Source organism: Heterostelium album (genome assembly GCF_000004825.1).
Source record: "Heterostelium album PN500 unplaced genomic scaffold PPL_scaffold8, whole genome shotgun sequence".
Lineage (NCBI taxonomy): Eukaryota > Evosea > Eumycetozoa > Acytosteliales > Acytosteliaceae > Heterostelium > Heterostelium album.
This window is the reverse complement of record NW_008805070.1, coordinates 1,717,877-1,737,690: the sequence shown is the minus strand read 5'-3', so window position 1 is coordinate 1,737,690 and position 19,814 is coordinate 1,717,877. Positions and strand designations below refer to the sequence as shown.

General features: G+C 30.0%; 7 protein-coding genes and 2 non-coding genes across 9 annotated transcripts; 4 read left to right on the top strand and 5 right to left on the bottom strand.

The window, feature by feature from the left end:
- Positions 1 to 238: 238 nt before the first annotated feature.
- Positions 239 to 4,854, bottom strand: mak16l (MAK16 family protein; the record flags this gene model as incomplete). The annotated part of the gene is made up of 8 exons (XM_020579139.1): positions 239 to 284; positions 1,352 to 1,503; positions 2,218 to 2,265; positions 2,360 to 2,454; positions 3,784 to 4,063; positions 4,160 to 4,283; positions 4,371 to 4,697; positions 4,793 to 4,854. The coding sequence occupies 8 exons, from the start codon at positions 4,852 to 4,854 to the stop codon at positions 239 to 241; spliced, it is 1,134 nt and encodes a 377-aa protein (XP_020430978.1).
- On the bottom strand, positions 2,997 to 3,077 carry PPL_08321. The gene is given in 2 exon segments: positions 2,997 to 3,033; positions 3,041 to 3,077. It is a non-coding gene; the product is annotated as a tRNA-Trp (tRNA).
- A 678-nt stretch (positions 4,855 to 5,532) lies between the features above and the next one.
- On the top strand, positions 5,533 to 6,584 carry PPL_08319 (uncharacterized protein; the record flags this gene model as incomplete). The annotated part of the gene is made up of 3 exons (XM_020579138.1): positions 5,533 to 5,613; positions 6,055 to 6,254; positions 6,371 to 6,584. The coding sequence occupies 3 exons, from the start codon at positions 5,533 to 5,535 to the stop codon at positions 6,582 to 6,584; spliced, it is 495 nt and encodes a 164-aa protein (XP_020430977.1).
- Positions 6,585 to 7,353: 769 nt separating this feature from the next.
- Positions 7,354 to 8,087, top strand: dr1 (putative histone-like transcription factor; the record flags this gene model as incomplete). Its single annotated transcript, XM_020579137.1, has 4 exons — positions 7,354 to 7,405; positions 7,515 to 7,604; positions 7,728 to 7,774; positions 7,872 to 8,087. The coding sequence occupies 4 exons, from the start codon at positions 7,354 to 7,356 to the stop codon at positions 8,085 to 8,087; spliced, it is 405 nt and encodes a 134-aa protein (XP_020430976.1).
- Positions 8,088 to 8,750: 663 nt separating this feature from the next.
- On the top strand, positions 8,751 to 10,847 carry PPL_08317 (uncharacterized protein; the record flags this gene model as incomplete). The annotated part of the gene is made up of 2 exons (XM_020579136.1): positions 8,751 to 9,720; positions 9,778 to 10,847. 2 exons carry the CDS (start codon positions 8,751 to 8,753, stop codon positions 10,845 to 10,847), a joined length of 2,040 nt encoding a protein of 679 aa, XP_020430975.1.
- Positions 10,848 to 12,336: 1,489 nt separating this feature from the next.
- PPL_08316 lies at positions 12,337 to 12,419 on the bottom strand. Its single transcript has one exon. It is a non-coding gene; the product is annotated as a tRNA-Ser (tRNA).
- A 457-nt stretch (positions 12,420 to 12,876) lies between these two features.
- PPL_08315 (EH domain-containing protein) lies at positions 12,877 to 15,923 on the top strand (the record flags this gene model as incomplete). The annotated part of the gene is made up of 6 exons (XM_020579135.1): positions 12,877 to 13,027; positions 13,095 to 13,207; positions 13,285 to 13,482; positions 13,576 to 13,995; positions 14,825 to 14,893; positions 14,970 to 15,923. 6 exons carry the CDS (start codon positions 12,877 to 12,879, stop codon positions 15,921 to 15,923), a joined length of 1,905 nt encoding a protein of 634 aa, XP_020430974.1.
- A 383-nt stretch (positions 15,924 to 16,306) lies between these two features.
- PPL_08314 (H-type lectin domain-containing protein) lies at positions 16,307 to 16,775 on the bottom strand (the record flags this gene model as incomplete). The annotated part of the gene is made up of 2 exons (XM_020579134.1): positions 16,307 to 16,379; positions 16,480 to 16,775. 2 exons carry the CDS (start codon positions 16,773 to 16,775, stop codon positions 16,307 to 16,309), a joined length of 369 nt encoding a protein of 122 aa, XP_020430973.1.
- Positions 16,776 to 17,547: 772 nt separating this feature from the next.
- Positions 17,548 to 19,491, bottom strand: PPL_08313 (yippee/mis18 family protein; the record flags this gene model as incomplete). Its single annotated transcript, XM_020579133.1, has 3 exons — positions 17,548 to 17,745; positions 17,814 to 17,904; positions 17,996 to 19,491. 3 exons carry the CDS (start codon positions 19,489 to 19,491, stop codon positions 17,548 to 17,550), a joined length of 1,785 nt encoding a protein of 594 aa, XP_020430972.1.
- Positions 19,492 to 19,814: the final 323 nt, after the last annotated feature.

Here is a 19,814-nt window from a genome sequence, read left to right as displayed (position 1 = left end):
TTGGAAAGACTTGACGTTTTTGGCAAAAGTGATAAAAGACTAAAGTTTGAAAACCCCTTCCAGATGTGCTATGAAATAGTATGAATATTAGACGTGTAATTACTACAAATCATCCTCAACAATCGCAGAGCTTCCCACTATCTTCTTCTACTTGTTAAAAAGAATTAGGTTCAGGATCCCGTCCACAAAAAATCGAATAACCAAAAATAAAGATAGATAGATCAAATAGATGAGCGTTCTACTTTGGAACAGGAGTGCAGACAGAGATTTCATAACCAATACTCCTAAATATAATTTTTAAATACTCAACTCAAATATTAAATTTGAGTATTTAATATTTATTATAAATATATATGATTACAAAGTGATTTTCAAAGATTTCTAAAATTGAATAATCATTAATACTATATGTTTTGATGGTATCATTATTATTCTTATCATTATTTTGTATCTTATTCTTGTTGATTTCATTATTATTATTTAAATATTCAATTATTTCATTGTTGCTTTGTTGTTGGATGAATTGTTCAATTAATTGAAATCAATCAATATTGAATATTTGAATTACCATATTCGACACCTCCAAATGAATAGATATAGCTTGATGTTTTGACTATCGATGATACATCAAGTAAGGACTACCATCTTTGATGGGAATAGGTTTAGAGTTGGATATATGGTTGCGCTCAACATTGTATTGGAAGAAAATTTTAAACTTTTGGTTTTATATATTAAAAATTTCCATAGTTATCATTAAATGCCGAGCCTGGCAGAATGTTAATTGAATAATAACTTATTTTTTGGTAGCCAAATCGATTTGAAATAACATATTTTTATTGAATTTGAATATAATGAACCTTTGAATATCATTGATGAATAATGACTATTTTCAATAGGTAACTAACCTTCATTTAGTTGATGTTGAATCAATCAACTTTATCTGCATATTAGGATAATTCATCAAATAGATATGATCTTGAATAACAAACTGATAAATAATAACCACGAAATTTACAATCGGTTTCACCAATGTGTTTAACTGATTTCAATTTTATTGAGAATTTAATCCGTTTATTAGTGTTGATTCAACCGAATGCATAGATATATTAACGATTTGCGACAATTGATTGGAAAGTACAATAAATTCATAATCAAATTTGAATTGTTCGATTGAATTGTTATTTATAGTATAGATCAGTGTTGCAACTCCTTCTAATTGATGTTTTGTGAAAATATATGATGATTTAATTTCATTGTGAAAACTATTTTTCAATATTTATTGATTGTTTAATAATTGAATTAAAAGATTGAAACCAGGTTGTTTGATTGATAAAACATAAGATGTTGATACATCATCGATTGTTTTAGATTTGAATTTTTGTATTTAATAATGATATCAATTAATATTGACGATGAATCATTGTTGTGTTGTCTTTGAAGTTCTTGAGTGTTGAATTGATCATGATGTTCATTGAACAATATTTGATTATTATCTGAGACGAACTTAATTGATAGTAATATTTTTGTTATTGAATATTAATCTGTTGAATCTGCTGTGAATGTATCAATAGTAATACTACTAATATTATTATTAGAAAGTAACCTATCAAAAAAATTGATTATTTAAATTAAATATTTTAATTCATTAATATTTGTATCAACAAGATGTTCAGTTGTATGTTTATGAATTGTTTAAATTTATATTCTTGAATTCATATAAAAGTTTGAAATTCTCTGATATCTGATCTTCATTCTTTCCCAATTGTTTATTTTATTCAATTGACAAGCTTCAGGCAATCCCATATTGATTCTATTCTGTTTATTAAAAATCTACTATCTTTCTACTTTGTTCACCAGTGATCATCTATATCATCAATTTATTATTCGTATTTCTAATATTAATATTATTACTACTAATTTAATTTTTAATATCTTTAACAGATTGTATGATGCTCACTTAACTGAACGTGACTTGTGTGATTTGATGTGTTCGAGATTACATTTTGAACATCAGTTCATTTCAACTAAAAGAAATGAACTCTAATGATTTCAAATGTTGTGAGCACAACAATGTATTTTTATTATTCAGATTTTCTTTTACATTTATTAATTACACTGAAAGTAAATTATAAAAATGAATATTTTTATTGAATAAATTAAATGAAATATAGTTTAGATAAACTAATACAGAACATCAGTTATGAAGTTTCTAAATACATTTAAACTAAAGAATAATAAACCATCGATCATAAAATAGAGAAATAACTAAATGACAAAAAAAATGAATTAAATATTTATTACAAAAAATTGATAAACTGTATTGATAGAAGTTTGCCTTTTTATTACAATATTGTCTTACCTGTAAAGACAAGGATGTTTTTTGTTTTAAAGTAAGTGTCACTATTTGTTCAATACTTTGTTGAATCTGTTCAATAGAGACTAAGTTGACATCGACTTTTAAATATATATAACGGTTGTATGTTTAATAAAAGATTCTTTCCAGCTATACAAAATGGGAAGTTAAACTAGCCAACAATAAAAAGTATATAAACTAATAAGAGAATAGTACTAATCTAAATGTATAACCTATATCTTACTTTTTTTTTTTTTTTACAGTTTTTACTTTTTCATAATTCTGCAAATTGATTGCTATTTTGATTATTATTATAATTATTTTAGTTATTGTTATTTTATAGATTATTAAGTTGATGAGAATATAGATGATTGAATTGGTTAATTTAAAATGAAGAAATGAAGAAGAGGAAATAATAGTTGGCAGACATTTGATTGGTTACTCGGTTATTTAAGTTTGGATTGTAAGTTACTGATACTGTTATTTATAATTAATTTCATTACTGATTTGTGCTGTATATACTCATTTATGATAGATTCATTAGATAGTAGGTTGTTATCGTGGAGAGGAGTACCGCCAAAATAGAATTTCCAGATTTGATGAAAGACCTATCCTTACCGCATGCGCACATATGATTTTAAAATGACCAGTAAGGGATTCGAACCCTTGACCTGAAGCTAACTCTTTTTTGGAGACTTATGCGCTACCACTGCGCCAACCGGCCTTTGATGAAAATTGAAAACCGAAATTCGTGAATTTGACGATTGGCGCAGTATGAAACAGTTCCAAATTTTGTTGGAACTAACCCCCATATAGAGAAAGTATTGGTTAGATAAATACTAATATAACTTTTCATTTCAAAAGAATAATCAAATAATTTTTCTTATAAATCATGAAACTGAGAAGTCCAAAGAAATGTACATTCAATCTTTAACGTAACATACTTCAATGTACATTTAGAACAGACCCTTTTTACCTTCTCCACAATTTTTTCTTTTCTTTGTTGTTTTGTTACTTTTACCATAAATACTGAACATCTTTATTTCTTTTGTCTATAGACACTATGACTGGTATTAAATATTAGAATGATTTAAAAGTGCTGACTCATACTATATCTAATTTAGAGTGAAACATTAATATAAATATAAATTATGAGATAACTTCACCATCACTTATAAATATTCAAATTGAGTAAAATACTACTTCAAAAAAATTAAATGGAGATAATTATTTTATTTAAATATAAGTTTCTATAGTCTTCTAACTTGTGTTGGTTGTGTTTCTGTTTCCTGTTCATACTCAATCTCAACCATAGGTCTTTTATTAGTTTTGACTAATTATTATGTACGTAAAAAAAAGATAAAATATTAATTTGATTAGTTAAAATGATTATAATTATAATTATGGTCAACTTTAAGTCCTGTACTTACCCGATTTTTTAGGTACATATTCTTCTTCGCTGTCATCATCGTCGTCAAATTCACTGTCATCTTCATCATCAAAATCGTATCCGTTATCTTCGAGATCTTGTTCAGCCTCATCTTCATCTTCATATTCCTCTTCGTATTCTTCGTCGTCACCCTCGATATATTGATCTAATTCTTGTTCCATTTCCTCTTCAGCTTCCTCGTTTTCATCTTGAACACCCTCAGACAATAAAACATCATTAACAATCTTTTCTGGGAAATAATACATATTACCATAAGCATCCTAAAAAGTATTAAAATTGTAACAAAAAATAAAAAACATAATTAATATACATATTTTCAAGAAAACACACAACATTAAAACAATAATATTTCTTACCTTATTCAATCTTTCAATCAATTCCTTCTTAATATTAACTGTAAGTTGAGCAGCAACCATAGCTTTTTGTTCACGAGCAGCATCTCTTCTTTCAGTCTTCTTCTTAATTGGTACCAATTCACGTCTATTTTAATAATAATAATAAAAGTTTGTTAATTAGTTTTCATTTAAACTATTTTTTTTTTTAAAAATCTTTTAAATATAAACATACTTGATTTGTTTTCTAAGTTTTCTCATTCTAATTAAATATTGTGTAATCTTGATGTATCTTTGTTTGACACGATGAATCATATGACCTGGCCAATACTCGAGGTTTTTATCGATGGTATCGATTGCAGCCATAAAGTTTTGATCGAGTTTGATTTTCTCCCAGAGCTTGGCGGGTGTGTGTGCACGTTCGATTGTCTTTATATAGAGATAGCAAACACCTTTCTCCTCACGTACAGTTGCATATCTTGAATTTGCCAATGGGCATGATACCTTATTACATGCACCAGAAACATTATATTCATTTCTACAAAACTTTGCTTCTTTAAATCTATAGTAATAATAATAATAATATGATAGAATTGATTAATAAAAGATTAAAAATAACATTTAAAATATATATAACAAAAATGTATATATACATACGTTGTTTTAAAAGAACAAAATGAGTGATTAATCACTTCCCAAATGACATCATCTTGTTGCATTTTATTTTATCTTTTCGTTACAATTTAACTGAATTTATCTATATTCTATTGATATTTTAACAAGAGATTCCGGTTTTGTTTGCTAATATATATGTAAAACACTTTTAGATATATATTTTAATCAATAATAAATAATAGTATAATAAAATAAAGATGAGGTGAAGAGGGAAAAAAAAAAGAGAGAAAATAAGTCTTTTTTTAATCGGTCGTTTTAATTTTTTTTTTTTCATTTTTTTTTTATTTTTTTTTATTTTTTTATTTTATTTTTTTTTGAATTGTAATTAATATATTTATTCAAATCAATTAACTTTGTAATAGTTATTATTTTCATATTATTTTTTGTATTTTATCAGATTACAATATCATTGATTTATTTATTTTTAATAATAATTTATTTTCTGTTTTTTTTGTTTTTCGTTTTTTTTAAAATAATATATATATATATTGTTTTTCAAGTATCTAAAGAATATATTCTTAAAATAAAGATATACATTAAAGTTATATTCAATTTTAAAAAGATAATTAATAAATCTTTTGATTAATTCTATAAAAAAATTAATAAAATAAAAAAAGTTTTGTGTTAGAAAAAAAAAAAAAAAACGAAACATTGATCTATGAGAATTTTTAATGATCAATTTAGTGGTAGTTTGTTTTTAATCAGATCACTAATTAAATAGAATGAGTACATTGTTTGGTGGTCGTCCCTTCAAAGAAGGTTTATATTTAATTAATAAATGGAAGTTTATGACTGGTGATAAGGTAGGTCTTCGTATTATTATGATAAGCAGTGCTTATCATATCAACTAACAAACAGCAACCACAATAACACTACGAATAAATAGTAACAACTACAACAAACATCTAAATCAAAAAAGAATGACCAGCAGTATAGCATACAACTTTTGATTCAAAACAAAAAAAGAAAAAGAAAAAGTCAATTATTAGTAATAATGCATTCATGCAGTTAGAGTTCTGTTACGGTCGACATACATCCTATATCGATCGATCTATCGTCGACAGTTATTCATTCTTAATTAAAAAGTGAATAGTCTCTAGCAAACAATAATGAAATCATAAAAAGAGAAAAAGAAAGATAGATAGATAGATTGAAGAGAAGAGGAGGAGAGGAGAGAGAGAGACTTAATAGTTAGTTATGAAATAAGAAATCAGTTTTATTAATTAGTATGTATTTTTATTTAGGTTCAAATTCTAGCAGGTAGAGATAAAGGAAAGCAAGGTATTATAAAATCAGTTAACAGAAAACATAACAATGTATTGGTAGAAGGTTTAAAGTTGATCAAAAAGTTGGCGAAATCAACAAAGAATCAAAAGGGTGGTGCATACACAAAAGAGGCACCCATTCATTATTCAAATATAGCTCATATAGATCCAAATAATCAGTATGTAAAATCAAATCACACATTCATTGTTAGAAAATCGATAAAAGAAAAAAGAAATCATAATCATCTAATAATAACAATTATTATTATAATTATCATTATCATTATAATTATAGAAAAGCATGTAGAGTACATTTCCAATTGATCGATGGTGTTCGTGAGAGAATCTCGAGAGTAACAAACTCTATTATTCCAAGACCAACAGTTGATCTCTCAAAGAAGTGGCGTAAAGAGAATATCGAAGGTCCATTGGACACTCCTGCTGCTGTCGTCAAACAAAAGACTTACGATGGTGTAGTCGATAGCATAGATCCAAGACCAACCATTTAAAATAACAATAACTTAATAAATAAAATATATAAATATAAAACAATATGATCATGTTACTTACTCTTATAATGAAAACATATTATTAAAAAAATTAGAAATAATAATAATGAATATACATAATTAAATCATATATCAAGAATTCGATGATGTGAAGTTAATGAATTAGATGAAGAGTTAATATAGAAGAATGAAGAATAGATAATATTCGTTTAGTACTAATATTTTAATTTATTTAAATTATGTATTGTGTATATTAATTGTTATTGATACTGAGGCACACCCGTTTCTTCGAAAGTATCATTTTTGAAGAGTCGGTCATATTTGTTTTTTTCTATTTGACATTACCTTATATAAAACCATTATTAAATAGATAGCTTGATGCCAGAGTGATATGTCAAATATCTAAATCCACTTTTGAAATTATTACAAATTAGTTCCAATGATTGTTTGTTTCAACGTTGTATTTGATGAACCGATTGTCCAGTTTAGAGTTTATGTAGAAATTTCCATTGTTATCATGACATACTGAGAATGGTAGAATGTGTATTTGATATTCAGTATTCTTTTTATTTAAATATTATCTATTTAAAAATATATATAAGATTAATCATTGTTTATATTTAAATTGTTTCTTTAATTAAAAAAAAAAAAAAAAGAAACTTGAAATTTTCTTTTTTTTTTTTTTTTTTTTTTAATTTAATAGTTAAAACTAGTTCTTAGAAAAAGTTGTAGATATAAAATATAAAAAGAGATAAATAAATAAATAAAAATGGCAGATATGATTAAAAGTGAAAAAGATGATAATTTATCATTACCAAAAGGTAAATAGTTTGTTAGTTAGTTTCATATCAGTAACTAGTTTAAACGATCGATCGATCGATTGACAAACCAATAGATTATTATACTTATACTACCTATATTTGTTAATAGCAACTGTATCAAAACTTATAAAAGAAGTACTACCTGAAGGTGTAAAGTGTTCTACAGAGACAAGAGATTTGATTTTAGAGTGTTGCGTTGGTATGTTACAATTACAATTTATTATAACTACAATATCATATCAACTAACTAAAATATATAATCTAACTTGTTTAGAGTTTATACATTTGATATCGAGTGAAGCGAACGATATCTGTCAAAAAGAAACAAGAAAAACGATTGCAGCAGAACATGTTATTAAAGCTTTAAATGTAATTGTTCAAAAACAAATCAAATCAAAACGAAACAGATTCTTATTTATCGTATATTGACCGATGTTGTTGTTGTTGTTGTTGTTATTATATATAGGAATTAGGATTCAATGAATATACACAGAAAGTATCGGAAGTCTATGACAAACATAAAGAGGAAGCGAGTGCAAAACCGAGTAAATCTAAAAAGTTTGAAGGAAACAAACCACCAGAACAACTACTCAGAGAACAACAACTTTTATTCGCACAAGCAAAATCAGCCTATCAGAGTAATAATAATGGTGGTGAACAACAACAGCCACCAACAGAATAACAATATTAAATAATAATAATACGAATAATAACAACAATAGATAGATTCTAAAATAAAATATATTTATTTGAAATGTAAGCATTGGTTCATAGCATTGTTAGTCAAATCATATGATTTCAATTCGCTATCAAGGTTTGACTATCATATTGTTATTGTTATTGAATTCTGTGTGATTTCGTTTGTTGTTAATGATGACTCTAATTATTACAATCAATACTTTTGGTAATTATGTCATTATCTAATCATGAAGTACACAAACAAAACGAATACAATAACTATTAACCAAACCATCATCATTGAAATTAAACATCCAATTTTTTGGTTTTTTTTTATTTTATGATGATCATCTCCACCAAAAAGAAAAAGATGTTTTATCCTGTGGTGTTGGTGGAGATTTAGCGACAAATAAAATCTTTAACAAAAATAAATCAAGGCACGCCCAATCAATATTTTGTTGGGTGCTTGATTTTGTTTTTAAAAATATCAATTGTAATGATTTCATCCCTCAACTTAAATGTAGGAGTTGTAGTTTACTCCTATTTGATTTGATGAATCAATCAATCAATCAAATTAAAATTTAAATAAATAAAAAGATATAAATAGTAATAGATAGATAGTTAGAAGATTGTATTTATTTTTATTATTATTATTGGGTAAAATATAATGAGTGAAAAGAGTTTAAAGTCAGCATATATAATATGGGCACTCACAGGTTTACTAGGTGGTCATAGGTACTATCTAGGTCGCTACCTTTCGGCTATCGCTTTCACTCTGACTCTGGGTGCGTTTGGGATTGGTTGGATCATCGATGGTATACGTATGCACGCTATGGTTGACGAGTCAGACTTTGATAGCGATAAAAGAAAAGATGATCGTTGCTGTTTCTTCTTGACGTTCATCCTAACATTGATATTCACCATCGTTTTCCTCATTCTCGCCAGAACACTGGCGATGCATGAGCTCTATCTAACGACGCAACCGGTAGCTATGCTAGGCACCACCGGTGAAATCACCGGAGAGTTTCAAGGTCATCTCAAGCCGGATCACGGTGTATTCAAGCATGTTTTCTTCAAGTATGAATGGACGTTCTCCGATAACACTACGAAAACCACCTCAGGTCCGCACACCTCACATACTTTCAAAGGTGCTGGTTGGCATAACGCAACACTCACATGGAGAAGTCTACTGCCTGGCAACAGTATAACATCGAATGTAACAGTTTCGTGGTACTCGCTTGGCAACAACACAGTTATAATACCAGAAAACTCTGTTCAGCCAGGATCAAACAATACATTTATGAGTCTGGTATGGCCAGATCATATCGTTCCTCCAGCCACAGGTAATATCATAGCCGGTAATGATATCGGTGGATTCACACATACAATTATCAATGTCATCACCTATGATAATAGTTCTCGTTTAACCAGTCTAACAGTTGGAAATGCTACCATTGCCGATGTATTCTCCGATGCTTTTATAGATGGAATGACACAGTTTGATGATTCATCAAACAGCAACAACAATAGCAGCGATTCCTCATCAGATTTAGTAAGAGTTGAAAAAGCTAGATCTAAAAATAATATTAAGAGAAGTTTATTAAGTAATCAAAACCTAAAGTCTGGTGGAGGTGGTAGTAATTTATGGTCAAGTTTCCTAAAGTTCTTGTTCAAAGACCACTCTTTTACTATAGATGCATCTAGTTCCGCTTCGATTTCATTCGATCCAACATTAGAATTCACACCGAATCTTTATCACCGTGTAGTTATCAGTGGTCATTCATTCCAAGAACTGACATTGGTCGCTGAGGGTGAACTAACAATGGGATTCTTGTTGAACGTTCAGACTTCAGACTCACTAACGATCACCCCATGGTCTTACGAGTATAGTCCACCGACCATACTTGGAATCATCTTACTTCCGGTTGTCAACATTCCGCTTGTTGTCAATTGGCATGTAACAATCGGTGTATCGCTATCGGTATCACTCAAAGAGAGTTTTAGTATGGGTGCAACCGATAGTTTCAATGCGAAACTGGGTGCATCCTATACCAAAGAAAATGGATTCACCTCGATATCGTCGTTCAACAGCAATCCAGTTGTGCTGCCTTTCAATCATTCTTCGTCTTGCACATCGTCCATCTCCACAACGCTCGGTGCAGGCATTACTTTTACCATGTTTGGAATCACACCGCAACTCGCTATAGATATGACTGGTGGACTTCAACTGACACGTGGTTTCAACACCAATCCCTATGAATGCAGTTGTATCTCAGCAACAGGAGACAAACAAGTCTATAACAGTCTTAACTTTGTCTACGGACCGTCGATCTCATTGAGTTTGCTCATCTTCTCGAAATCATGGGATATTGCACAACAGACGACAAACTTGGCGGCAACATGCGACAAAGCCATAACTAATTGTGGTGATTGCTATTGTCCGTACATAGGTGGTTGTTGCCCTTGGACGACATGCCCGTGGTACCAGAAATACCAATGTTTGTGTATGAGTCGGTACGATGGCAAAGGCATTTGTGCTACCAATGCCTATTGTGTAGCAGCTACTTGCCGTACCAATGCAGATTGTGCAGCGGGTTACTCTTGTACTATCTCTCAGAATTGTAATCCAAAGAATCAGTGCTCTCAAAATTGTGGTCCACAATCATCATCAATGAGCATCAGCGACAGTATTTATAACAATCCATACGATGATACTCCAAATAGTGGTATCTTAATGTTTGATCATTTTTTGGAAATAGATTAAGAATTTAAGAAACTCAAGAAATTTCAAACTATTTCTTCAAATTTAGTTTTGAATTTTTTTAAATCTGTGAATAAAAATTAAATCATATTATTTGTTATGTATAGTTTAACTCAAATTTAAATTTTCAATAAAAAGGAATTTATTAATGAGTAAAATGTACTTATTTTTATAATTCATTATAACTACAATATACAGCCAATGGAACAATTTGAAGGATGGAGAAATGGTGGGAGGTAACTAAATATTTTTTTTCAAAATCCCAGTTGTTAAAGTAACTCTATTTATTATTAACCTAAAGATAGTAAAAGAGGATTATGGCTTATTTAACAAGATTGATCCACAATTTTATTTTTTTAAATTAAAAAATGATCCACTCCGAAGTGATTTATAATATCTAAAGACATTTGAAAATTAGAATGGTTACACATTTATTTTTTTTTATTAAATATTAAATACAACTATTCGTTTAGAATTACGATTTTAGTGTTAATGATAAAATAGAATATTTGAAGAAAGTAATCTATTTGATTGGTCATTTCGCAATATTCCCATTTATTTTGTTAGAATGATTATCTAAAATTTTGATTCATTCCTTGGATTGAGTAAATATATCTCTTTTGATCATTGGCTAGATAGTAAACCAAATTATGGTTTTTTTTTTTTTTTCGAAAAAGATTTGTTGACTCATGATAAGTCAACAAATTGCAGGTATTGATATTAACCTGCTAGTTCGTGTTTATTTTATATATACATTCTCACACAGGCCGTGAGAAATAGCCAATCAAATATTATTATTGTTTATAGTTATTATTAATTAATAAGTTGAGTAGTATTAGGATAGAATAGATCTAACAGTAGCTGCGTGTTGATGAACAACAGTATAAAGTGGTGGCACGTAGTTGGAAGGATTTAGATTCCAATCAGATTTAAATTAACACGTTATTGCAGAGCAATCGACAGTGATTCCTTGGGAGATAGAATTAGCAATTGTGAAGCTAAGCTTGTGGTAATTGGCATCGATTAATTTGGTGTAATGGGTGACTGCTCTCTTGACGGTATTTTCCAGCTTGTAATGGGTACCATCACCAAACATTTCACAGGACAGCGCCTGCCATAACGAATGTACGATAGCAGCAGAAAGATAGGTGAAGTGGACAGTAGAACGAATAGGACCGTCGAACTTGATGCACGAGTGCTTCCAATTACGAAGTCTATAGTTACAGTACTTGTGGTATATATGTTTGACAGAGGAAAGGAACTGCTGTGAAACTACATTCCTGCATTTGAAGAAGAAATGCTCATGTGGGTTGCAGAGTTCAGTGAAGGTGTCACCACAGAACTCACAGACATGACCAGTGCGCTTGAGTAGTGTTCAAAGCAGGCGTCTTGCGTTTGTTCGTAATAAAGCAAATATGAATATAAACATCAATTTCTTTTTCTTTTTTTTTACCAAACCGCATGCGGACAGTGTTTTTATTAAAGATTGTATCGACATCTGCAGGATTCGAACCTGCGCCCCCGAAGGGATTTCCTTAGCAGGGAAACGCCTTAAAACCACTCGGCCAAGATGTCTTTATGATGTTTTTCCATTCTCAAATCAAAAACATAACTTTTTAATTTTTTCTTTCAACTAAAATTCGATTTTTCCGTCGACAGCCAGCTGGTGACTCCTTGAAATGATATCTGTTCAAAATGATATGTTTTTCTCCCTATGTTCACTTATATTACTCCACTATCATTTTAAATACCAGTAGCAATAAACTCCGGTACAATTTTATTGATATTTAATACATCAATAGATGCGGAACACAATAAAATCCTGCATTAAGTAATTGTTATTCCGGTGTCGTTTGTCCTAAGAATGAACATTCACCAAACCTTTCAAAACAGCAAAAGTGTAAAAGTCTTTTTTTCTTCATTTAAAACACCCGAAATTTCGTTTTAAAATATCTTTTCTCTTCGGATGATTACCATGGCCATACACCATTATCCAAAGTGATCAAATAAATCACTATAACACTTTTAAATAATGTCATACTTTAAAGTAAATAAATCATCAGTTTTATTTATCTATTCTTTATTACTATCCATTATACTTGTTAGTGGTGGATCGCTCTATGGAATCAGAGATCCTCCCGATATGATATCGGATTTACAATTTGTAAAACTAGAATCTGATGGTAATTACACATACCATATGATATTCAAATCTCGTTTTAATATCAACTATTATTATTATTATAATAGGTTTAACTACAACTCTCTTTGAGAATAATATGTCAGATGGATTATATTCAACAGTAGATACCAACACAAATACAGCCTATATCATTGTTGAAAATGTTACAATGTATAGTCAAGTAAAGTATACCGATATATATATACATTAATTAATCTAATATAATCATAACTAATTATTAACTATTGTTATTTATAGTTTAGTTATTTGTTAACTGTTGATCTTGAAACATTTGAACCAAGACAACCTTATATTAATGAGTTACAACCATATGATCTTGCATACGATGTTCAACTCAAGCAGTTGAGTAGTGTATTCTATGATTTTTACAACAATACTATTGTAATTGGAAAGATTGATCCTGTCGATGGAAACTATACAATTTGTCCAGATTTTGTAAGTCAATGAATAAAGAGGAGAAAGAGAGTGAGTGATCATATATCATTAATCATAAACTAATAATCTATTATACAATAAAATAAACAATAGTCAATTCCAATCTTTTGGGAGTTTCCTGCCAATGTAACAGCTACACAAAGTCATTCACATATTGTACTCTCTGGAAATGCCCGAGATGTAATTACTCTATATACCTATAATATGATCAATGGAAAGAATTCATCCATTCCACTATCAGGTCAATATAATGGTCAATATGGTAATGTATTTATATGTATTCATAAAAACATGACAATAATATTTATTAAATTTAAACCATACTACCTCTATCTCTCATTGTATTATGAAGAGTTCTCAAATGTAGTTTATGTACCGGGAATCAATCAGGTTGTTGGAATCATTAATAATCAAGTAGCAGCAATCGATATTGTGTCTGGTAGCTACAAGGTGTTGGCTTCTCTAAATCTAAAGGTTATTGATTATCTTGCGATTACAGCATACGAATCTTTTGTATATATGGTGGTAGAGGACACCGGAATTATCGACACCACAAGAATAGTCACAATCGATTTCTCTAAATCGACACCCACCATAACAAGTCAACTCACTCCTCATAAACTTGTTTCTATCTTCTATCATTGATTAGATAAATGAATTCATTTAAAAATTAAAAATAAAGAATAAGTAGCATGTAAAATTTGATTATGCATATTCAAAATCTATTGATATATCTATTATTGTATCTTGATTTCTTTTTTTTTTTAATATCTATAATATAATAATAAATTAAAACAAACAAATTAATAAACAAAAAAAAGAACTTCAATTTTTGTAAAAAACAAATAAATCTTTTTTTTTGATGGCATCTTTATCTGCATGATGGTGTTAATTTGAAAAGTTTTTGAACAAATCAAATTTCAAATAATGGGGGTAAACTTTTTATCAGAAAATAAACAACAACAATTTAAAAAAAATCTCTTCATCAAGGTGTTATTATTATAAGTGGGAGTGTTATTTTGGTAAACAAAATTTTATTTATTTTCTATCGTTGTAAATAACACATCACAAATCATATTAATAAAATAATAATTTGATTTTACAAAGTTTATAATCAAACTAACAAACAAATAATAAATAAATATAATATATTTTGATAAAACAGATTAAAAAAAAAAACAAACAGATAAAGCATATATATATATTTATAAAAAAAATAACAAATAGATATATTGTTTCAAATTTTGATTAGATAAAAGATTGATTAAAATAAAAATAATATTAAGTTTCAAGTTTTAGAGATTTATAAATAGAAAATTTTATATATATTAAAATTAATAAGTTAAGACAAGATGTATCAAAATACGATGATGATGAATGGTGGTGGTATGAATGGTGTTGGTGGAGTGATGTATAATCAACAACAACCAATGCAGATGCCGATGTCTGTACCACCACAACAGATGTATACACAACAACAACTTCAGATGCTACAACAGCAGCAGATGCTACAGCAACAACAACAACAACAACAATTACAATATCAACAACAGCAACACCAGTTACAACAACAGCAACTACAACAACAGCAGCAACTACAACAACAACAAGCTCAACAACAGCAACTCCAACAGCAGCAGCTACAACAAGCACAAGCTCAAGCACAAGCTCAAGCACAACAACAACAGCAATTACAAAGACAACAACAATTACAACAGCAGCAACAGCAACAACAACAAATGAATCAATCATTTGATAATTCATTCTTTGGTGTACCAAATAAATTACCATCCCCAAATCAACAGCAGCAACAACAGCAGATGCAATTTGGCGTTGTTGAACCAGGAAAGATTCCATCGATTAGTAATGAATCGAAAGCACAGTATTCCAATGTGTTTTACAAGGTTGGAGCTACCGATGCCTCAAAGATGCCCGGTAACATTGCAAGACCAATCTTTCAAAAGTCTGGATTGCCCAATGAGGAGTTGGCAAAAGTCTGGATGCTCTCTGACTTGGACCACGACGGCCACCTCGACCGTGAGGAATTCATCATTGCGATGCACTTGATCTACGCCATCAAGAACGGATTGCAACTACCACAGACACTACCAAAGTATCTAGTACCCGACTCAAAGGTGATCTACTACCAATCGACCGCCACCAATCAAAACGATTGGCAATCGTTTGCACAGACCAACGTATCACTACAACAAAACCAACAACAACCGATTCAACTAGCAGTAAATCAACAAAATCAATTCATTCAACAACCATTACAACAACAACAACAGTTTTTCTCGAATAACCCACAAGATTTCGTACCGGCTCAATATAAACCGAGTGGACATGTCAGCGGAAGTGCCATTACATTCGAACAAAGAGTAGCTTTAGGTGCTGATTTGGATGCTGCACTCAAAAAGAATAAGAATCGACACAATTAAAACTTTTATTAAAATACCTATTTATTTATTATACACACACACACACAATCAAAGATTAACTTAATTTTTCCATATTTGTAAAATATTCTTTTTTAAAAATAATAAACACAAACCTTTTTTTTTTTTTATAATTCCACAAATCATGATTTTCTCTTTCGAACCGAAAGCATTCAACACTGAATCTTTGAGTATTGCTGATTTAAACAAACCGTCTGAGATCTATAACGATACCTCGAAAAATTAGAATCAAAAGATACAACAGAACACTTAAAATTTGATGTGATAAATTGATTTTCTTTACTATTTATTAAATTATTTTTGAAATCCAAATCCTAGTGATTCAGTAGGAAGACCTTAATTTAATATTTAAAAGTTTATCTTATTTAACAATGGGATGGAGTGAAAGTGGCAATCCAAAGAGCACCGTATCCATATGAGTCACCGTCAGCCCAGGTTCTATTAATAAAAATTAAAGTGAATAGAGAATTAATAAATGTTATTTCAATTATTTAAATATTTTGATATTATTTTTTTTTTAGTTGTTGTTGCTACTTACACATATTTGACATTGAAACCAGTATTGGTGACATTGACAGCCTTGGCATAGACTCTGAAGTTCTTGCTTTGATTTTGATCAGCACAAGCAATGGCAACACTGACCTTTGGGGTGGTTCCACATGGGAATGGAGTGGCGAACTTCACTGGGAGAAGGTAGAATCTCTCCTTGACATCTGGGTGCTTTTCATTTGGAGCTGATTGAGTTGGGAGAACTGATTTACCGATATCATCAACATAGTTGAAACTACCGTGGTCAATCATAGTTACGCTTCTATTACAACAGGTACAAGTCATTTTGTTTTATAATTATAAATATTAGAATATATATTTAAAATTTATGTTTATAAAGAATACAAAAGTTTCAAGTATTTATACTTTTTAATTAGCATATGCACAAAGGAAGTTAGATATTTAATATTTAATAAAATTGACCTCGAACTGCAAAGATTGAATTGTTTTGTAAATTGTCACAGACCATTTTCATATCCAATTTACAATCAAGTACCAGATTATTCAATGTAAAATGATTGAAAGTTCTCAACAACTCTCAAATTTTTAAAAAATAATTGAATTGATTGGAATTAAAAATCATTGGAAAGACAAGCCTTTGGACTTCTAAATTGGGAATCGTGTCAGGTTTGAAATCTAGATTGGAAAAAAAATAAAAACAAAAATGTGGTAAAAATTTCATTGAACACTAAGTCATCAGCTGAACTACCACAAAACAACGATTTCTGATTTTTTTTGAGTTCAGACTGTTTTTATTTTGGTCTGAACAGCATGTCCAACGAGATTTTCAAACAACGCGATACTCATCTATCTGCAGCACAGGTTGCCCAATAAAAAGATATAAACAGGGCTTGGAGGCTCCTTTATTTAACTAGTTAAGGCCAGGTTGTATTGTTGAAAACAACATCAACTGCAGTTGTACAGGTTTCGGTTTCTGTACTAATTGACACTTTCTTTGGTTATGGATATTATATTACACTGCAAATAAATATTTAATTTATAGTTTTAATTTTATTAATAATATTTATAACAATTTAAAGTAAACAATAGCAGTGGTCTAGTTATCTCCATCTAATTTTTGTTTTTTTGCAGAGGTTGATGATGCTGTTGATGTGTACATTGATTGATTTCCAATAACAGAACTGATCAAACTTTCTTTTTCATCCATGACATCACTAAATATATCCAAAAGTTCTTTTATACTACCTTCCAGGTTGGAAACTCTATCACTTAAGAAACTAATTGATCCATGTAACTTTGAATGAAATAACAAAACAACAATTAATAAAAAAGAAAAAAACAATCATAATTATAATAACTTACATTTGAAATATAAGTATTCTCTACAGGTAAAGGAGGTATACTATTTGAATGTTGTGAATTATTTGATTCTCTTCCTGCACCTAATTGATAACTAAATTATTTTGTTATTTTAAATAAATAATAAATTAATATTTAAAATAAAGATTATTATTATTATAATTATTAATATTGTAATAACTTACTATGATATAGAATCACTATTTAAAATATAATATGATTGTTCATTCTCTGTTATTGCATTTAATTTATAACCTATTTCATTACTACATATTGGACATGATAATATTGTATGATCTGCTGCTGCTGCTGCTTCTTGTTGTTCTTGTTCTTCTGTTTCTGATGCATCGGATTCAACGATGGAATGTGCAACTCTTGTCATTAGATAACACTTTTGGTTGATCATGAATTGCTCTTGTTCGTCGGTGGTCTCGCTTACCAACATGGTGGAATCTCCTACCACTATATTACATCCAACACAACAGAAAACCAGTATCGAGTTGAAATAATCCTGTAGGTTCAAAGTGTTGTTCTGTGCTATTGCTGCTGCTGCTGCTTGTTGTCTTCGCTTCTTGGTAGATAGATTGTTTGGTGTCGCTCGAGAAGCTGATGTCGGTGGTGTTGTTGCTTGTTTTCGGATTGGTGTTGGCATGATAGGTGTTGTATTACCACTTCCCATTACATTTAATCTTTGTTGGTGGTGGTGGTGTTGTTGTTGTTTGCTGGAAGAGGTGGGTGTCGATGGATATGACCTGTGGCTAGAGGTGGAGCGTGCCGATCCATTGGGAAGTTTAAACGGTGAGTTGGCAGAACAAGGCGTTGAAAATACACCGGATTTGAAATCAGATGTCGGTGTTGAAATCGATGACGTCGATGACATCGGTGTACCAACAGACACTGTTGTATCGGTATCTTCGTCACTGTCCTGTTGTCCGAATTTAGATGGTGTTTTACGATTGTGTGTTGGTGTTAATAATTTTGTGGATGGTGTTAACAATGACTTGGTAGGTGTTGTATTTGCGGTGGATGTCGATGACGATGGCGACGATGATGGTTTCAAAGGAGACAATCCAATGAATGGAATTTCACTTGGTGGTAATGGTGAGTTTGAACGTCGTGGTGAGCTTGAACGTCGTGGTGAGTGTGGTAGTGGTTCCTTAAAGAGCAAAGAACATGTTTCCTTTTCAGGAGTTGTGTGGTGGTGTTGATTTTGTTGTTGTTGTTGTTGTTGTTCAAGCTGGTGTAATGAAAGAAGATTATGTTTTTTCGGTGGTGAACGATGTGATGCCGAAGAGAGTGTTGGTGAGATTCTTGGTGAGCGTGGTGACAGTGGCATTGGCGAGAGTTGCTCCTTTAGTAGTGAGAATACTGCCTGTGGTCCTATGTCTATTATCAACTCATTGTCATCGTTCACCTTGAATTTATCGACTGTGACACTACTACCACTGCTGTTGTCATCACTATTGTTAATTGTAGTGGTGGTGGTGGTAATGGTCGACTTGGATGAGTTTGTTGATGACGGCGAGAGACTACCAACTGAAAAAGATGTTGTACTGGCCAGTACAAACGATGTTGACGACATGGAAGAAGGTGACAGTGTAACTGTAGGTGTCGATGTTGATGAGGAATCTGATGAAGAGTCTTTAGCTAACTTTATACTTTCATCATTATTACTTTCCATTCTTTTTGTTTGTTTTTCACACAATATATTAAAAGAATTATTATTATTATTATTATAAATATATTTATTTAGTGTTCTAATACAAACTAACTATACTATATTTATTAAAATTTAGCTCATTTGGTTAAAAAAAAAAATAAAATATAATAAATTAGAATAGTGCGCCAAAATTTAACACTGCAAAAGGGGCAAATTGTGACTTAATTTATTTTTTCATATTTTGCTCATTAATTATTAACTTAAGTTAAAAAAAATTTATTTATTAATCATTTTATTTAACATTCATTCCTCATTCCATTAATGTATTAAGGTGAAACCAATTA